Source organism: Mercenaria mercenaria, chromosome 15, assembly GCF_021730395.1.
Source record: "Mercenaria mercenaria strain notata chromosome 15, MADL_Memer_1, whole genome shotgun sequence".
Classification (NCBI taxonomy): Eukaryota; Metazoa; Mollusca; class Bivalvia; order Venerida; family Veneridae; genus Mercenaria; species Mercenaria mercenaria.
This window is the reverse complement of record NC_069375.1, coordinates 7,210,184-7,231,458: the sequence shown is the minus strand read 5'-3', so window position 1 is coordinate 7,231,458 and position 21,275 is coordinate 7,210,184. Positions and strand designations below refer to the sequence as shown.

General features: G+C 36.4%; 1 protein-coding gene across 1 annotated transcript in view; it reads right to left on the bottom strand.

Annotated features, from left to right (window-relative positions):
- Window positions 1-657: 657 nt before the first annotated feature.
- The window catches only part of LOC123558913 (multiple epidermal growth factor-like domains protein 8), a 95,876-nt gene continuing 75,258 nt past the window's right edge, over window positions 658-21,275 (bottom strand). Inside the window, exons 31-37 of the mRNA XM_053525719.1 lie at window positions 20,838-21,032; window positions 20,139-20,287; window positions 17,568-17,592; window positions 17,224-17,386; window positions 16,733-16,863; window positions 15,819-16,038; window positions 658-10,765 (exon numbers count right to left, since the gene is read on the bottom strand). Coding sequence (XP_053381694.1) covers window positions 9,786-10,765; window positions 15,819-16,038; window positions 16,733-16,863; window positions 17,224-17,386; window positions 17,568-17,592; window positions 20,139-20,287; window positions 20,838-21,032 — 1,863 coding nt within the window. The 3' untranslated portion in view covers window positions 658-9,785. The remainder of the gene's footprint in view (window positions 10,766-15,818; window positions 16,039-16,732; window positions 16,864-17,223; window positions 17,387-17,567; window positions 17,593-20,138; window positions 20,288-20,837; window positions 21,033-21,275) is intronic.

The following is a 21,275-nucleotide window of genomic DNA, read 5'->3' as shown; positions in this document are numbered from 1 at the left end:
ATTTCACTAAAAAGAAAGTTATCAAAAACTGCTCAAAACTGATATACAAAATGACATGATTTGTAGAAAAATGATTTACTAAGTTCACAAATAAGTATTTATAATAAAATAAATAAAAACACAAAAATATTTTGTTGAATATTTTCTGCATTTCTTGTGTTCTAAGCAAATATAATGAAAAACTACCCACTAACCAATCAAGTACCGCGTTTAAAAAGCAAGAGATCAATGAAGCATGTAGCGTTAGAAATTGTCAGACTGGATTCCCAGGCTATGAAGCATGTACAGATAAACTTTTGCCTGTAACATGCCTGGGGCTAATTTCCACTACCGGACACGGTTTTATGGCTCTTTAGCCTGTGTATTGCTGTCAAATCAAGCCAATTGCGCTGGTGTATAAATTTGTTAATTGAGGGGCCCATAGTAATAAAAATCGTAACTAGCCAGCCAGCTGGGGGTGGGGGGGGGGCAGGCCCCCTTGCCCCCCCACATGGACACGTGCCTGAATCAGATCACCATCCTTTTAAGATACTCTCACTGCACAGAAACACACTTCAGGAATCTGGCTATTCACAACCTTAATGGTGCAACGTAGTCTCCCCTTTTATACCTTGAAAACACTTTGTACTCGGTGAGCTAAAAACAACAAATATTAAGTATTTTCAATGTTTTAATATCTATTCAGTCAAAACATGTGTAAAATGGATTAAAATACATTCATCATAATAGAAACATACAAAGTTTTATAAACTGGCCATGATGATAATGAATTAACAAATACTATGAAATGCAAACAAAGTCATATCTAAAATCAACAACAGGATATTCAAACAAGGCCCATAACATTCAACTTTTTTAAGTCAGGTATAAAACACAATGTCCCCAGATACATAGCAGGAGTAGGACCCTTCTTACAAAGTTTCCGAAGTCCATATCAAGGATCACTCAAAGAAATATAATCAACACAGGAGCAAAGTGAACATCTACCTAGACTTCTGACTTTAAGGTGGAAAAATAACATTTAAAGAAACATGTTATATTAGTATTTAAGTATTTCTTTTAATTCTAATATAATTTCTAGTTTTACATCTGCAAATGAAAATAATCAAATGTTTTGAACAAAGCCATTACATGACTAAAATCTAATCAACCACCTTTAAAAGTTGAAAAATATGGCCCCTAATAAATACAGCCACACATATCACTTGTATTACATATTTCAGGTCATCATACAGACAAGTCATGGAATTAACAATGGATTTGATTCCATGTCCTTGGAAGGGTTATTTAACAAAAAAAAAAATTTCTTATTAAAGAAGAAAATGCGAAGTAATCACAATTCTTTTGTACTCTACTGTCCACTTTTTTTTTGGATAAAAATACATCTATGTTATTTTTCAAAATATTTTATCTCTTTGTTTTAGTTGAGCGCCTAACATTAAAATGTGCTGATCTAGGTACTCATAACTATGTAAAATGACTAAAATATATCTTTTTCTAAACAATGTTGTATTTCATAATTTTGGCAGATCTAATTCCAACTGACTACCTATACAATGAAAAACGTTTGGAAAAAAAATGATATCTTCTATAAGATATCTATGGACAGAGTAAGTACAAGAAACAACAAGCAAAATTTATCTTTCCAAACAAGCAAATCTCCTACTTTTTCTGAACAATTCAGTAAACATTATTATGTCACCAGCAATGGCCAGTATATTAAAGAATTCCAAATTCCCCTGAGGGGAGGTATTAAAACACTTTACTTGAAAACTTGCAAATGGAGTTTTCTGCAAAAAAATAAAACAAACCCAAAAACATTATCAATGTTACCTTGCTTAAAACTGTAATTTCTAAACTTTTTCCACCATTCATTCATGCAATGAAGTGTTTGAAGACCTTTACAGAATGTATTATTGCAGAAAGTTAAAATTTTTCAATCAATGCTAGTGTCTTTCGCCTAATTTTCCCTGTACAATTCAACATTATTCCACGACTTTTCCCCTGACTCAGAAAATTTACTATTATGTGGCAACCATATTTTACAGCCTGACTGTAGACAGACAGACACACAAACAGATGGCAGCAAGACGAAGTAATATTATCAGACTATTACACCTTGACAGAACAACAACATACTGACCAATAGTACATGGAGAACAGACAGACACTTTCCCCATGAAACTCATTCAAAACTGTATCTTGACTAGTTTATACATGTAGTATGTGCATGAACTAATATACCATCTTAAAACAGGCAAGTACCTTGCATATAAACAGTACATGAAAACTTTTGTTTGAATAGTCTCGATTTACTGAAGAGTAACCAGTGTACCAGCATGATCTAGAGAATTTTACAGACTTCCCATAGCTTCTTAGACCAGCATTCGTATAAAGGAATCCGAAACAAAGTTAAACTAGAAAATGCTTTTGTAAAAAAGCGCATGTCTCCCCCAATGCAAAGTCCTATAGGCAAGACGTCAATAGGGGTCAGGAGCGAAAGTCAAAGAGACACTGATGGTTGGCTGCAATAGGGATCATCAACTTGGCATGTCCAGTCATCCTGCTAAATTTCAACACTCTTGGCCTAGTGGTTCTCAAGTCACTGTTCAGGCTCCTGTGACCTTGACCTTTGATCAAGTGACCTCAAAATCAATAGGGGTCATCTACTCTGCATGTCCAATCATCCTATTAAGTTTCAACATTGTAGGTCAAGTGGTTCTCAAGTTATTTCCAAAATATGATTTTACATGAACAGGCCACTGTGACCTTGACCTTTATTAGACTGACCCCAAAATCAATAGGGGTCATCTACTCTGCATGTTCAATCATCCTATGAAGTTTCAACATTCTGGGTCAAGTGGTTCTCAAGTTATTGATCAGAACTGGTTATCAATGTTCAGGCCCCTGTGACCTTGACCTTTGACGGAGTGACCCTAAAAACAATAGGAGTCATTTACTCTGCATGAACAATCATCCTATGAAGTTTCAACATTCTGGGTCGAGAGGTTCTCAAGTTATTGATTGGAAATGGTTTTCCATGTTCAGGCCCCTGTGGCCTTGACCTTTAACAGAGTGACCCTAAAATCGTTAGGGGTCATCTACTCTGCATGACCAATCATCCTATGAAGTTTCATCATTCTGGGTCAAGTGGTTCTCTAGTTATTGATCGGAAATGGTTTTCAATGTTCAGGCCCCTGTGACCTTGACCTTTGATGGAGTGACCCCAAAATCAACAGGGGTCATCTACTCTTCATGACCAATCATCCTATGAAGTTTCAACATTCTGGGTCAAGTGGTTCTCTAGTTATTGATCGGAAATGGTTTTCAATGTTCAGGCCCCTGTGACCTTGACCTTTGACGGAGTGACCCCAAAAAACAATAGGGGTCGTCTACTCCAGCAGCCCTACAACCCTATGAAGTTTGAAGGTTCTAGGTCAAATGGTTCTCCAGTTATTGCTCGGAAATGAAGTGTGACGTACGGACGGACAGACGGACAGGGCAAAAACAATACGTCTCCTGGGGGAGACATAATAAATTTGGGGACTTAAAGATTTAGTTTATTTGTTTGCATTATATAGCTCAGTGCAAAGATGGGGTATTTTTAAGACAACAGAATTATTTTCAAGCCCTAGGCGTCTGTACTTTTCCAAATTGCTGTGCAAATCTCATGCTAGGTGCATGACATCATTTTCATGTATGTTCTTACACTAAATGTTTATTGGCAGTGATATTTTCAATTTTACTCCTGCCAGAGAATAAATTTAGTTCATTTAAAGTCACTATGAGTAAATGCATATGCAACAAAATGATTACCTTTACCTGGAAAATATGCGCATGTTCTTTCAAAGAATAATATTGTGCTTCTAAAGTCAGATAATATCTACACTAAAGAACTTGTGAATATTTCTTGACACACAGCTAATAAGCTATAAATGTATCTATGGAATTTAACTATAACCTGTCACATTGTTTACTTACCAGACTGGTGTAATATGATTCAAATTTGTTCAGTACAGTTTAAGACAAAAACAATATGCATATCTATATATCAAAGACTTGTACACAACATACATTTACTGAGGAAATAGTTCTGACAAATGACCATACTTTACAGCCATATATACATAATAAAGTATCAAACTTGTATACAGTAGTACACTACTTCACAGCTACACATACACTTATGTATCAATCACATACACTGTAGCACATTGTTTAGATATGATCAGAATATATGGCATAACAATATTAATTAAACTGCATGGCAAATATATACACACAATATATAGCCAGGTCTAATATACATTTCATTTCATAACATTAAAAAGGAGAAAAATATACATATACAGTCAAAAAACAAAATGTATACAAAATGTTACAATAAGAAAATCACATAATTGCATTGATTATTTTACATATATGTATCTATACACTCTGTTATAAGTATAAAGTATAACTAAATACAATCTTCCTAGTTACTGGTGGACAGCATTGCTCAAATATTCAAAGCCTTGTCACAAAAAAAGTTAAATGAATGAAAACAATGACATAAGCAACTACAACTGGAGCTGCAACTATTTTGTTTAAACATAACTGAGAGTCAGAGAACTTTCCCATCTTATGATGCTAAACATGATACCAGCATAATTGCCAATTCTAAAAATGAGGCACAATATTTTCAAAAGGCAAACAGAGTTATGGAACCTGCACAGTGCATGTCAGATCATCACACAGAATAAACTAGTTCAGTTTCAATCCACTAGAACTAGTGTTTACTGAGATACTAGCTCACAAATGAAACTGAAAGCCATTTTTTTTTTGGTGTGGAGGGGTTGGGGGGGGGGACAACATTCAACAACATTCCTATAGTTTCATTACTCCAGGTAACATACTTTCCGAGATACATGCAACACAGACTTTTAGGCTTTAAATGCATATTTTGGACCACGTCTAGTCTCGCAGAGAGTGAAATTCCAAATAAAATTCCAGGTGCTTCAAATGACTGAAGCAGGGTGCAGGTTAAAACATACTGAAGTACTAAGCACATATTTTCATATGCTGAATAATATTCCTATATGATTTCAAGACTCCAGATCATTTCTTTTTCAGATCCATGCGACATACACTTTTAAGCCCTTTTTGCAAAAGCCTTAACCTTGATTTGCACATTTTTGATTAAGTCAAGATCCATAACTCTGTTACTACTGAGTGAAATTCCAAACAAAAGCCCAGTTGCACAACTTCCTATGTTGAATAACAATCCTATGTCTAGCTCAAGTACTAATGAGATATACACTACACATACTTGGGGAGGGGGCAACATTTTGAACAAGAGCTGTCTCCATAGGATGACACATGCCCCCGATGGCACTTTGAATGAATAGTTATGGCCAATGTTAGAGTTTAGGACCTTTGACCTACGGACCTGGGTCTTGCGCGCGACACGTCGTCTTACTGTGGTACACATCCATGCCCAATATTTTTAAAATCCAAGCATGAATGACAAAGATATGGACCGGACACGCCCATCAATGCACTATGTTGGAATATGACCTTTAACGTCTAAGTGTGACCTTGACCTTTGAGCTACGGACCTGGGTCTTGCGCACGACACGTCGTCTTACTGTGGTACACATTTATGCCAAGTTATTTGAAAATCCATCCATGGATGACAAAGATATGGACCGGACACGAATGCACTATCATGAAAAATGACCTTTAACGTCTAAGTGTGACCTTGACCTTTGAGCTACGGACCTGGGTCTTGCACGCGACACGTCGTCTTACTGTGGTACACATTCATGCCAAGTTATTTGAAAATCCATCCATGGATGACAAAGATATGGACCGGACACACCCAACTATCATGAAAAATGACCTTTAACGTCTAAGTGTGACCTTGACCTTTGAGCTACGGACCTGGGTCTTTCGCGCGACACGTCGTCTTACTGTGGTACACATTCATGCCAAGTTATTTGAAAATCCATCCATCGATGACAAAGATATGGACCGGACACGAAAATTGCGGACAGACTGACAGACCGACAGACTGACAGACGGTTCAAAAACTATATGCCTCCCTTCGGGGGCATAAAAAGCAAGATTGTCATAGAACCTTTGCACTGCATGTCAGATCATCACAATGAATAAGTGTGTGAAGTTTAAATCCATCATTGGGAAACCAGTTTACATACAAAACTTAACCAACCAGCACATGAACACTGACCGAAGAGCGAGTACAGCAGCTCCACCTATTCAAATAATCTAGCTGAAAAAAACTAAAATTTAACAGTTCAATGAAATTCATTATAATATACAATGTTCTTATGACCTTATAAGCTAAACAGGAACCATTTTATCATGCTGGTGTTGAGTATTAGAACTATTTTCATGGGAATCATAAACAAGTATCAAAATATCTCCAAACATTAGCAGTATCTTTAACAAATGTTCCTGGCTTAACTGGTGAAATCTTGTGTATGTTCAGAGTAATGCATATAACCAAAATAGTTCCCAGTAACTTGCTGGTTCCCAGCTTACACTACAAGTAACCAACTGGTTCCCAGCTTAAATTACAAATAATCATACTTGTTTTTGTTTGAATTTCAAGGTCACTGCTTCAATAGCAGCCTTTTTTCCCTAAGACACAACAAAATTCCACTGAAAGCTGCATGTCTGTGACTTAGGTGTTTGAAATGGTTGAGATAAACATGACCCTGTAGTAGCAGCATCCCTCATACTTGGAACTATTTTCAAAAATAAAACAGTTTTGAGCGATTTAAAAAACAAATTAATATTTACCTTTCTCCTTCAATAATCAAAATAGGTAAAATATGCTTTTCATTAAAATGATACAATAAAGCACTAATACCTGACTCAAAAAATGCAGAGATATTTACATCACACAACTTCAACACAAAATACCAGTATAACTACACATGTACTGTAAGGAATGCAGTACCAAAACAGTTTGGTGTGTATGTGGCATAGATATTTCACTTTATATTGCAAGTTATACCTAATAGCAAAAAGATTTATTTCGTCTGAACACTTATATTATTTACAGAAAAATGCCTTAATACAGTTGAACTCGAGCAAAGATTCTTGATGGTACAAATATTGCTGACCATCCCAATTACAAACATAATCTGAAAACTGCCTGAAAAACACTAATTTCCCAAGAATACTGAAGCTGAATATTGACTATAAAACTATAGAACTATTATGCATACCGCTATTTACAAAACAAAGAAACAACACTTTGGCATTTTGAATATCACGTTCTGACAACAACAGTTTCTTGGTGTAACTCTGGTTTATACGGCATAATATTATAGATCACAATGATAGTTAAAAACCCCAGGACTGAAATTGCTAGCACTTTAATTACCTCAATTGAGAAAGATTTTATCAGGGTCAAATGCTATTCAGTTGGATTTATTTGCAGCTGCCTGCCTAACAGTCCTGTCATTTGACATATTCACATACATGCCTTTATGCTGGTAAACCAGAAACTACCGGAAGTCAGCTGTATAGACTCTTTCCATTAACAAACAAAAAACATCTTTAATAACAGTGCAACAAAGACTTCTGCAGGCATAAAAAATATTAAACTAATATATCTGTCTTAAATACCAAGTAAAATAATCATGAATTTATGTTAAAATGACCTAGCTGTTAAATGAAATTCTACAACAAAATACAGACAGTTTCAGTACAGACAGTTACACCATTCAAATTCAGACTGTGCTGGCTGTTTCACAATACTGGGGCCTCCATGAACAAGTGCCTAAGGTTGCTGACTTTGAATGACTTGCCCCTCACTGCAGCGGGTTCTATACCTAGTTCCGATGTGGAATTCTCTCATATGAGAGAGCCATCCAACTGGCTTACAGAAGTTTAGTGGTCCCAGATGGCCACTTGTATCTGAAATAATCTTTCATCACAACAAGCTTGAAAGGTGCCATCTGAACTTACACTTTTGCTGATGCAATGATAAAACCCAGCAAAAACAAGACACAATTGTAGTAAAGACCGTGTCAAAAAGTACTGATCATTAAACATTTTTAGTATAGACAGAGCTGCAGGAACCATTTTACACCGAGTTACACATTAAGTGTTGGCTATGTCACTGATGAAGGCCATACATATACCCAGATGAAACCTTCATTGATATGTATAGATCCCATCCTTTAGTATCTCTCTCTCTCTCAATGAACAATTAACAAAATAATGCCATCTTCTATAAACTAAGCACATGTATTAACAGAGTTCTATTTTAGACAATCACTACAGTCAACTGTTCAATCCATTTCATCTGTAAAATATTTTTTTTTGGTAAATTTTGGCTTCATTTTCACACATCCAGACAAAAAATCAATCAAAAGGTCATCTAAGGTAGCAGCAAGACCTTTCAAAATATCTTTAACAATTTAGATTTTTTGGGCAAATCTATTTTGCTCATTGTAAATATCAGGCAAAAAAATCATCTATAAAGAGTGTTGTTCGATTAAGAGAAATCTAGGAAAACTATTGTTACTGAAAAGATGGATCAAACAGTTGACTCAAAGTACCAATAGCAATAGTGCCAACCAGAGTTTTTAATATCAACTTACATTACATTACATGTAACATATTTTACAACAGAAACATTTACTCAATTACAGTATGCTTACATGGAGCCATTTGTTTAAGTTTTCATATGGAAACATTGCAATATCTATGCTCAAACTAAATGCCCAGTTAAACAAATATTAAACTTTGTAGTGTGAAATGCTCAAGAGGTCCAAATGGGCCTCAAGTCGCTCACGTTAGGAGAACCACGAGCTTTTGCCCTTCTTTTTTAAGTTTCTTGAACATCTATTACACAGTTAATTAAAATACATTTAAAGGGTCTTTTATTTTTGCTACGAAGACCCAAAATAGGTAATCATTTGAAAAAGGTGAGACAGGACCAATCATACAGGGATGTACAGACCAAGTTAGGTAGGATCTGTCAAGTGGTTCATGAGAATTTTTTTTACAGGCATTTCTATTTTAAGCTCTGGCTGCCACTAAAGAATCAAAGCAGATATGCAATCTGACTAAAGTACTTGATCTTCTAAACAAAGATCTGAGAATGACCCATTCACATTCGTCTTCTGTATATTTTGGATTTCCAATATCTGACACGTAACGACATAAGAATTGTAAATATCAAAAATCAAGGCTAACTGTAGATTTGCAAAATGTTGTAAGTTAAGCTCTAATTGGCTAAAGAAAGGGTCGTCAAAACGGGGCTATCAATAGCTCGTTCTCAGATCATAAGTGTAGCGTAATAGGAGATGTACTTTAGTCAGACTGAGCAGATATGATAAGTTCATACAAGAGTATTACAGGTCAAGTTTCATGAAAATCCATCAAGTAGCTCAGGAAGTTAAAAGGTTTTTACATATTTATCTCTGGTGACCCATAAAACAAGTCAAGCAGAACCGTTCGAATAAATCCGAGACATGACCATGACAGGATAATAGAAACTTCAAGTTTAATGTAATTCTGACCAGTACTTTAGAGAACAAAATGTTTAGTAAATTGGTGGCAATGCACCAGGATCATCCACCTATATTAACATCTCACCTTGAACCCTGTGGTTCAGATCAGCTAAAATACAGGTTTATCTTGTCATTATATTGTTAACTGCCCTATTCAATACAATCATTTTAAGTGAATATTTTAATATTTTACAATTTTTTTTATATCATTATGCCCGTATTTTGTTTGTACAAACTCTGTGTAAACAGCAACTAACAATTAGATGAAGCTGGTGGTCTTCTTACTTTCCCTGCAGTTGTACTTTGTGACAGTTGATTGGTCAATGTTGAGCCAAGACACAGTTGAGAAGGGGCGTTAACCCCGCCCGGTAACTGAAACACAACTGTTCCAATGGCAGCTACTCCATTGTCCGTAGGCTCAATGGCAATTGGAACAATATTTAAACTATCCCTTACCACGATGGGTGATGTTGGAACACCTGTTTCACTAGGTAATAATGGTGTCCTATCTGTCAGCTTTCTAGATCTACTTCTAAGATTTGGTGATATATTTATTGGTGTCACAGCATGGTCAATGAGCACTAGCACTTTAGCAAAAGGTCGAGAGGCCATATGAAGCATCTCTCTGGCTCGCTGTTGGCGAGTTCGTCTCGCATCAAAACCCTGTTTTGTTTTCCACAACAACACACACATGGCAAGAAATAGAAAGAAGCATGAAAAAAACACAGAAAAGAAAACAAACAGATCTATATGAGGTTGATCTTGTCGAAAATACAAGTTTCCAGTTGTTTCATTTTTCAGCTTATCACCCGTACTTAAAAACACCATATAAAATCGGGATGTCTTCAAATTTAGTTTATCATTTGGTAAGGTTATCACGAGGCGACCCTTCAAATTTCGAATTATTAGCACTGTATTGGGATCATGCACGGTGATAAACGTGTTAATGTCTTTAGCTTTAATTTCTTTATAAGGAGGTCCTGGCGGGAGGTCTTTATTGTTTGAGCTCCTCTGGTAGCGCAGTCTACTATTAATGTTATGATGATTCAAGATAACATTGTGAATGCCCGACATTGGATCTAGTTGAACATTGTATGTGTCGCTATCACTGCTCCTACGCCGTATCATATGGTCATTTCTGCTAGAATCAAACTGTACTTTATGTTCCCAAGTTGTCCCATTAACTCTAACTTGGAAGGTGTCATCATGTGGTGAAAAATAAACATCAATACCTAAAATGTATGTAAAAATAGTTTGTCATGTATAATTCAGTCAGTTATCAATAGTTCCTAACAAGAAGGCCATAATGGTTCTAAAACACTCACTTCACTTTGACCTATTGACTTTAAATATATGTCATGACTCACTATCATTAAATGAAATATTTAACAAAAGGACCATGATGGTCCTGAATCGCTCACCTGTCCCCACATGACCCAGTTTTGAACTGAGTATGACGTCGTTTCTTCTATTATATGACATAGTGACCTAGTTTTTGAGCTCATGTGACCCAGTTTTGAACCTGACCTAGATATCATCAAGATGAACATTCAGACCAACTTTCATACAGATCCCATGAAAAATATGGCCTCTTGAAAGGTCACAAGGTTTTTTATTATTTTACCTACTGACCTAATTATTGACAGCATGTGACCCAGTTTTAAACTTGACCTAGATATAATCAAGGTGAACATTCTGACCAATTTTCATGAAGATCCAATCGAAAGTATGGCCTCTAGAGAGGTCACCAGGTTTTTCTATTTTTAGACCTACTGACCTAGTTTTTGACCGCACATGACCCAGTTTAGAACTTGACCTAGATATCATCAAGTTTTACATTCAGACCAACTTTCATACAGATCCCATGAAAAATATGGCTTCCAGAGAGGTCGCAAGTTTTTTTTTATTATTTGACCTACTGACCTAGTTATTGACGGCATGTGACCCAGTTTCGAACTTGACCTAGATATCATTGAGATGAACATTCTGACCAATTTTCATGAAGATCCATTCGAAAGTATGGCCTCTAGAGAGGTCAAAAGGTTTTTTCTATTTTTAGACCTACTGACCTAGTTTTTGACCACTGTTGACCCAGTTTCAAACTTGACCTAGATATCATCAAGATGAACATTCAGACCAATCTTCATACAGATCCCATGAAAAATATGGCCTCTAGAGAGGTCACAAGGTTTTTTTTATTATTTGACCTACTGACCTAGTTATTGATCGCACGTGACCCAGTTTCGAACTTGACCTAGATATCATCAAGGTGAACATTCTGACCAATTTTCATGAAGATCCATTCAAAAGTATGGCCTCTAGAGAGGTCATAAGGTTTTTCTATTTTTAGATATAATGACCTAGTTTTGACCGCAGTTGACCCAGTTTCGAACTTGACCTAGATATCATCAAGATGAACATTCAGACCAACTTTCATACAGATCCCATGAAAAATATGGCCTCTATAGAGGTCACAAGGTTTTTTATTATTTGACCTACTGACCTAGTTTTTGAAGGCACTTAACCCACTTTCGAACTTGACCTAGATATCATCAAGGTGAACATTCTGACCAATTTTTATGAAGATCCATTCGTAAGTATGGCCTCTAGAGAGGTCACAAGGTTTTTCTATTTTAAGATCTACTGACCTAGTTTTTGACCGCACATGACCCAATTTCGAACTTGACCTAGATATTATCAAGATGAACATTCAGACCAACCTTCATACAGATCCCATGAAAAATATGGCCTCTAGAGAGGTCACAAGGTTTTTTTATTACTTGACCTATTGACCTAGTTTTTGAGGGCACGTGACCCAGTTTTGAATCTGACCTAGATATCATCAAGGTGAACAGTCTGACCAATTTTCATGAAGATCTTGTGAAAAATATGGCCTCTAGAGAGGTCACAAGCAAAAGTTTACGCACGGACAGATGCACAGACGGACGACGGTCGCTGCGCGATCACAAAAGCTCACCTGTCACAGAGTGACAAGGTGAGCTAAAAAAAAGTGAAAATCCACAAACTCATTCATGAAAAGTAGTTTAAAGATTCTTCTTGTTGTTTTTCTAGCTCCAGCAACCCCTAAAATGGGACAGAACCAACAGAACAATCTGAAAAATGTTCAAAACAAAGATGCTGTAGACCAAGTTTGGTGAAAATTCAGGAACGGCTCTATTTTTAACTTTGGTGACCTCTGAAAGACCATATGAATCATTTGGCAGAGGGTAAAAGAAAGATGATATGAGTAAAGTTTGGTAAAGATATATGAATAAGTTCATAAGAAGTCTTTTAAAGGGTTTATTTTATATTTTTAGCTCTGAAAAGAACCAAGTCCAACCATTTAAACAAATCTAAACAGGTCTACCCAAAGATGCTACCAACCAAGTTTGAAAAAGATCCATTATGTAGCTCCTAATAAAAGCTGTTTATAGGTTATATTTTTTCACTTTGGTACCCCTACATAGTCAAACAGAACCAATTAAATAAATTTCAGTGATGTCTAAGTTTGGTGTAATTCTGGCCAGTGACTCTGGAGTACCAGTAACTGGATGTGTTTCCACTAGACAATGGTGCCCCCACTTCCTGTCACTGTACATGGTTTCATGACTCTAGGTGAAATACTTTTTACGATATATGCAACATAAACTTTTAAGCACTTAATGTGTAACTTTAACTAAGTCAAAGACCACAGCTCTGGTTTGGCTAAGTGAAATCCCAAACAGAACACCAGATACACAACTTCACATGTTATTTAACAATCTTCTAATGATTTATGACTCTAACTCAAATACCTTTGAGATGCATGCAATACAAACTTGTACGCCCTTATGCATTTTTTTTACTGAATTAAACCCGCCCGCTTAGCTCAGTAGGTAGAGCGTTGGTCTACGGATCGCGGGGTCGTGAGTTCGATCCTCGGGCGGGGCATATGTTCTCCGTGACTATTTGATAAACGACATTGTGTCTGGAATCATTAGTCCTCCACCTCTGATTTATGTGGGGAAGTTGGCAGCTACTTGCGGAGAACAGGTTTGTACTGGTACAGAATCCAGGAACACTGGTTAGGTTAACTGCCCGCCGTTACATGACTGAAATACTGTTGAAAAACGGCGTTAAACCCAAAACAAACAAACAAACAAAATTTACTGAATTATGGGGCATTACTCTGGTCTGACACAGAAATCCCAAACAAAAACCCAGGTGTGTGATTCACATGTAGCTGAATAATATTCCTATTATGTTTCATGCACATTTTAAGATACCTGCTATACAAACATTTATGCCCTTTTATGCATATTTTTGCCACATGAAAGGCCATAACTTAGAGATGGTACCTAAAAAATTCAAATTCATCTTTACATATTTTTTTCAGAGTGAAATGATAGCTAAGTGCACTAATTTACTAAATATATTCATGGTTTTCCTCTTCTCCATGTCAAAAATAGAAATATTTGATATCTAAAAAATGCCTTTCTCAAAATATCTGAAGCAAAATGGACAACTCTTGTATTGACCGTTTTTCAAAGATTTTAGGACTTCCCCAATTATAGACTATATCAAAATCTCCCACAGCTAAATAAATTCAATAGAGTATAAGGTAAGTTTACTCTACTTTCAACATTTTGACAGAGCCTATACTGAACTTCCTTTTGTCTTTTAATAAAGTCAAATTCTAAGACTAGCCAAGTGTCTAAAATGCTTGAAAAAATTCTGAGTGAAAGAGAATGACATGCTCTTTATTTTAAGTTTACCAAAACCATACCAAAAATGTACCTTAAAGATGTTATTAAAGATTTTATATTGTAAACAAACCCCTACACCATTTTACCATCAATATTTTCCACTCATGAATGCACTCAATTCAGGTGATAATTGTTGATATATTTGTAAATGAGAGGCCCCAACAAAAACCTTTTTTCAAGTTGTGTAAACAGTATAATTTTTAAATTAATGTTGATATCTGAAATTATCCGATTACTTTGTTTTCAACAATAAATAAAACATCTTTAGTTTGTTTAGGGTAGTTGACCTGTAACGAAAATCATCAAATAGAGTAATCTCCATATGCTTTTTCAGCATTTATTCGTTTTTCAAGGAAAGCAAACTTTGATCGTGCTAGTTCCCTCCAGAGAATGTTTAAATTGAGAATTGCTTAAAATACATTACATAGAGTCTTTTCCTGTCAGTTACCACTACCTTAAAACATTGTGGTTATATTTGGCGACAATGAATTTTTGTGTTACCAATTTAACTTTTTTTGTTATTTCTAATTGTTGGATATATACATTTTGTATTTTGATATATAAATGTTGTGTAAACCAATGTATCACCATTGAGAACAATAAATAAACAATTTTGGCAAAAAGATCAAAACTTAATAACGTTTCTTATCGTCGTTAATTTTCTTCGAAGGAATGTATGCATTATTCTGTATAATCTTCATGCATTACTAAACTTTCTATCAGGGCCTCACTACAACTTACAAAATAACTGTCAGTGTAAGTCATTAGAAAAGCGTGCATATTGTATATTGAATACAAAGGGATTTAAACAAATGTAGGTCATATTTTGTCTGCCTGATAAATTGTTTGAAAAAGGACCTATCTGATTTTTCTTTCACTTTTGATCAATGTTTAATGTTGGCTTCAGTTTATTGATCAATTCAGAGTTGTCCCCCTTTGATTTATTTGGGTAGGTACCATCTCTACATAACTCTGGTCTGGCTGAGTGAAATCTCAAACAAACCCCTGGCGCACAACTTCACATGCTGAGTTATATTCCTACACATTCGACACAACTTATAGGCCCTTTTCAAACATACTGTGTGAAATACAAATTAAAACAACAGGTGCACAACTTCACATGCTGAATGACAATCCTGTGAGGTTTGATGACTGTGGGTCAAATACTTTCTGAGATAAGCACAACACAAATTCAAACAGCCAGACAAGGGTAAGTGTCCCCACACCAAAATTTTAGGGGGCACAAAAATGTTGACACTGGATGCCAAGTTGGCCACCAATTCTTCACCTTGGAAAAAAAATGGTTTCACTTCAGAGTTTGTGATAGAAGTTTAATGCTTAAACGGGTTTAAAGGATCAAGTTGGTTTATTGTGACACTGCTTACTTCATATGGATAACTATTTATATCTCTCTTACTACAACCTCATTACAACCCAATTCAGAAATATGACGATTCTCAGTTCTTCTCACACCTTTCTTAACTTCAAACTGTCAAATCTTGAAGTAGCACTAAAGTCAGTCTTAAACAAGAATGATTACCTCCAGCAGTAACATCTACTGTGACACGTATATCTACATTCACATATTTTGGCTGCACCACAAAGAACACAGTCTTCCCAAGATGTAGCGATGTAGGAATACGTGTACACTCGGCCTGTGTGAAAGGATCAAAGCAATAGTCTCTATTCACTGTCATCTGTCTGTAACAATGGTGTCCATCTGTCGGCGTTCCCAGAAAATACTCCTTGCATGATGCACACTGTAAAACAATCAATATGGTTACCCATAAAATCATGTAGGATTTCTAATCATTTTGCTGTATCAGTATTCAGCCACTTTGTTATATTACTTACCTCAATGTAAAACTAATTTTCACTCTTTCACAATTTTCACGATTTTCTACCCCGCCAACTAATTCCAATTTCAAAAGGAATGAACTTTAGCCTCATGAAAATATTTCATTTTACAGTTCAGTACCAGTCAATCTGCATCCAAGACTAGCATTGGTTTCTTTATTTATTTCATGTTTTTTTTTATACTTATAATGTATGTTTGATTTTGCCTTTATAAGGATTTATTGCAGTAAGGTCAAGTAGATAAAAATGCTCTGCCTTGATAAGAATTTCCATGGCGACTTGGCAGAGCTTTCTTATTGAACAAACAGTTACTCTTGAGCCAGATAATCTTATCTTAGTCTTATCAACAGTACCTGTCTTACAATGTTGACTAAGAGCAATTTTTAAACATCATTTCTGTTATATATCAGCAGCAGTCTTGTTATATGTGTCTAACTGGACTCCTACTACTTTTTCTTTTAAAGTAATGATAACTTCTACACTAAAGTAAGAGGTTGAGGACTCTTGGCTTCATATATACATGTACTGTTTTCTATTAAAATAATACAGAGGGTCAAACTCAAGACCTCTACAATGGTAGTCTAGTTTTCTATGTACTGTGCAAAACAGCCCTGCTAAAACTACTGCAGGGCCACCAAACAACATACCTGTGATTACTGCAGGTGCACTAAACAACATACCTGCAGGGCCTCCAAACAACATACCTGCCGGGCCACCAAACAACATACCTGTGATTTATGACACTACTGCAGGGCCACCAAACAACATACTTGTGATTTATGACACTACTGCAGGGCCATCAAACAACTTATTTGTGATTTATGACACTACTGCAGGGCCATCAAACAACATACTTGTGATTTATGACACTACTGCAGGGCCACCAAACAACATACCTGCAGGGCCACCAAACAACATACCTGTGATTTATGACACTACTGCAGGGCCACCAAACAACATACTTGTGATTTATGACACTACTGCAGGGCCACCAAACAACATACCTGTGATTTATGACACTACTGCAGGGCCATCAAACAACATACTTGTGATTTATGACACTACTGCAGGGCCACCAAACAACATACCTGCAGGGCCACCAAACAACATACCTGCAGGGCCACCGAACAACGTAACGACAGGGCCACCAAACAACATACCTGCAGGGCCACCGAACAACATACCTGCAGGGCCACCAAACAACATACCTGGGGCATTTATGAACAAACTCCTCAGGGCCATAACAACTACCTGATTGTATGACATTTAGTTTCTGTATTATTGCTTGTTACATTTAGTTGGCCATCTCATGTCACATCTATTAGGCATTCACTGTCACATATATCACTGTGTCCATAACAAACACCTGAAATAACAGACAAAGTTTCTCTTTAGTCTGACATCAACAGTGGAGGCCAGTGTGACATATTACATCACTGTGTTCAGTACTAATATGCCTGAAATAAAGAGAATAGCCTAGGCATTATTGACTATGACTAGGCTAGGCATTATTGACTATGACCAGGCTAGGCATTAGTGACTATGACCAGGCTAGGTATTGTGGACTATAGCCATGTTAGGCATTGAAGACAACAACCAGGCTAGGTTTCATGGGCTATAACAAGGATAGGCATTGAAGGCTATAGCCACACTAAGCATTTTAGGCAATAAACAGGCTAGGCATTTTAGGCAATAAACATGCTAGGCATTTTGGGCAATAAACAGGCTAGGCACTGTTGGCTGCAACCGGGCTTGGCATTGTAGGCTTATAACCATGCTGGGCACTGTTGGCTAAAGTCAAGCTAGGCCATGCTTGCAATAACTGGGCTAGGCATCATAGGCTATAGCCAAGTTAGGCTTTTTAGGCGATAAGAAAGCTAGACAAGAGCACCGTCTTGCGGGTGCATACGCTCATCTGACTTTTTTGTTTCTGTATAATAGAAATATTGTTCTACCCATGATTTTTTAAGTCCAAAAGGGGCCATAATCCTTGCAAAAAGCAATTTAGAGTTATGGTACTTGCTGTACATAGTCAGTTTTTAATGGCGAATAACTGTTCCAAGTTTTAAAGCAATAGCTTTGACTGTTAAAGAGAAAAGTTGACCTAAATGCAAAACTTAACCAAGACATCTGATATTTTTTAAGTCCAAAAGGAACCATAATTCTTGCAAAAAGCAGGATGGAGTTATGTTTCTTGCTGTACAGAGTCAGCTATTGATGGTGAACAAGTGTTGCAAGTTTCAAAGCAATAACTTTGATAATTTAGAGAAAAGCTGATCTAAAAACAAAACTTAACCAAGAAATCTGATTTTCTAAGTCCAAAAGGATGTTATATTTCTTGATGTACAGAGTAAGCTATTGATGGTGAACAAGTGTTGCAAGTTTCAAAGCAATAGCTTTTATAGTTTAGGAGAAAAGCTGACCTAAACATAAAACTTAACCAGGCAATGCAGACACCGACCAAGTTATGACAATAACTCATCTTTTTTTTCTCAAAAAATCAAATGAGCTAAAAACAAGAGGACCATGATGGTCCTGAATCGCTCACCTATCCCCACATGACCCAGTGTTGAACTGAGTAGGACGTCGTTATTTCTATTATTTGACATAGTGACCTAGTTTTTGAGCACATGTGACCTAGATATCATCAAGATAAAAAATTCTGACCAATTTTCATGAAGATCCATTGAAAAATATGACCTCTAGAGAGGTCACAAGGTTTTTCTATTATTTGACCTAATGACCTAGTTTTTGAAGGCACGTGACCCACTTCTGAATCTGACCTAGATATCATCAAGGTGAACATTCTCACCAATTTTCATGAAGATCTCATGAAAAATATGGCCTCTAGAGAGGTCACAAGGTTTTTCTATTTTTCGACCTACTGACCTAGTTTTTGACCGCACGTGACCCATTTTCGAACTTGGCCTAGATATCATCAAGAGGAACATTCTGATCAATTTTCATGACGATCCATTGAGAAACATGGCCTCTAGAGATGTCACAAGGTTTTTCTATTTTTAGACCTACTGACCTAGTTTTTGACCGCACGTAACCAAGTTTCAAACCTAATCTAGATATCATCAAGGTGAACATTCTCGACAATTTTCATGAAGATCCATTGAGAAATATGGCCTTTAGAGAGGTCACAAGGTTTTTCTATTTTTAGACCTACTGACCTAGTTTTTGACTGCACGTGACCCAGTTTCGAACTTGACCTAGATATCATCAAGATGAACATTCTGACTAATTTTCATGAAGATCCATTGAGAAATATGGCCTCTAAAGAGATCACAAGGTTTTTCTATTTTTAGACCTACTGACCTAGTTTTTGACCCCACATGACCCAGTTTCGAACTTGACCTAGATATCATCAAGGTGAACATTCTGACCAATTTTCATGAAAATCCATTGAGAAATATGGCCTCTAGAGAGGTCACAAGGTTTTTCTATTTTTAGACCTACTGACCTAGTTTTTGACTGCACGTGACCCAGTTTCGAACTTGACCTAGATATCATCAAGGTGAACATTCTGACCAATTTTCATGAAGATCTCATGAAAAATATGGCCTCTAGAGAGGTCACAAGGTTTTTTCTATTTTTAGACCTACTGACCTAGTTTTTGACCGCACGTGACCCAGTTTCGAACTAGACCTAGATATCATCAAGGTGAACATTCTGACCAATTTTCATGAAGATCTCATGAAAAATATGGCCTCTAGAGAGGTCACAAGGTTTTTCTATTTTTAGACCTACTGACCTAGTTTTTGACCGCACGTGACCCAGTTTCGAACTTGACCTAGATATCATCAAGATGAACATTCTGACCAACTTTCATAAAGATCCCATGAGAAATGTGACCTCTAGAGTGGTCACAAGCAAAGTTTACGCACGCACGAACGCACAGACGGACGGACGACGGACGCCACGCGATCACAAAAGCTCACCTTGTCACTTTGTGACAGGTGAGCTAATAAAGGCCACAGCCAAGAGATTAACTTACTTGGTGCAAGGTTTGTTGGGTAGCATGTCCTGCAGTCTGAAGTAGCCTTGTAAACATTTTTCACATCGGTTACCTAACGTATTGTCCAAACAGTTGTAACAAAGTGTGCTGTTCATCTGAATAGGTCCAACTGGCTGAATTTTTTCAAACTGAAATTAAAAAAAAAAAATTAAAAATACAAGCGCTTTATACATCATTCTGGCATACCAATGTAAATTTTATATACCCACTTAAAATTCATCAACATATTAAATTGTTCTCCTATTCATGACTCTTTAAACATATCAAACTGGAACTTGTATTTCCCTAAAAAGCAATACTTAATTTAATAAACCAAAGTTACACAGCTGAGTAGGCAGTAAAAGAAAATATGCATTTTCTCAGACCAATAAAATGTGTGCAGTGCTCTTTAGCTATATTGTAGTTTAAATTAAATTTTGTACACTGTTAAATCTATTTACACCCCAGTGTCAAGCTTTATTTGAAACACTCTATAGCCTTATAGCTTGCTTCCTGGAAAAAATTAGTAATCATGTCATATCAGTAGGTATAACTGTGAGACCAGCATGGACCCAACCCTTGTCCTCTATGTGGAGCAGCTCACGTTGTTTCCCTTGACTGTCAAGAAGATGTCTGCTTAATTATGAGTCAGTTTTCCAAGATACATTAAAAATCAACAAGCTTGAAATAAACACTTACCTCTGCCATGAATCTGTCTGATTTAGTACTTTTGAATCTGCGGAGAAGAGAATCAATTTCTGGTTTTCTGATGAAGTCGTACGATGCAATACAGATATCAGAGTGACCATGACAGAAATCTGTGCATGATACACATCTCCCTTCATTGCGTGGATCACCAACAAACAACGGCTTGCACTGTTCACAATGGACACCCTGGAATATCATTATATAATCAGAATATCTTTAACTGGAAAAATAAATCCTTAATTTTTGTCTGATGAATGAAAACGGATAGAAATTTCAATGTAATCATTGTACCATAACCTGCATATTATCACAACCTGTATATTATCATTGCACTTGAGACATGAATCATTACCTGTGTATTATTCATTCACTCAAGACTAGTGTCTTTACTCTAAGACACTGTATAGTTCATGTACTAAAGACATCTAT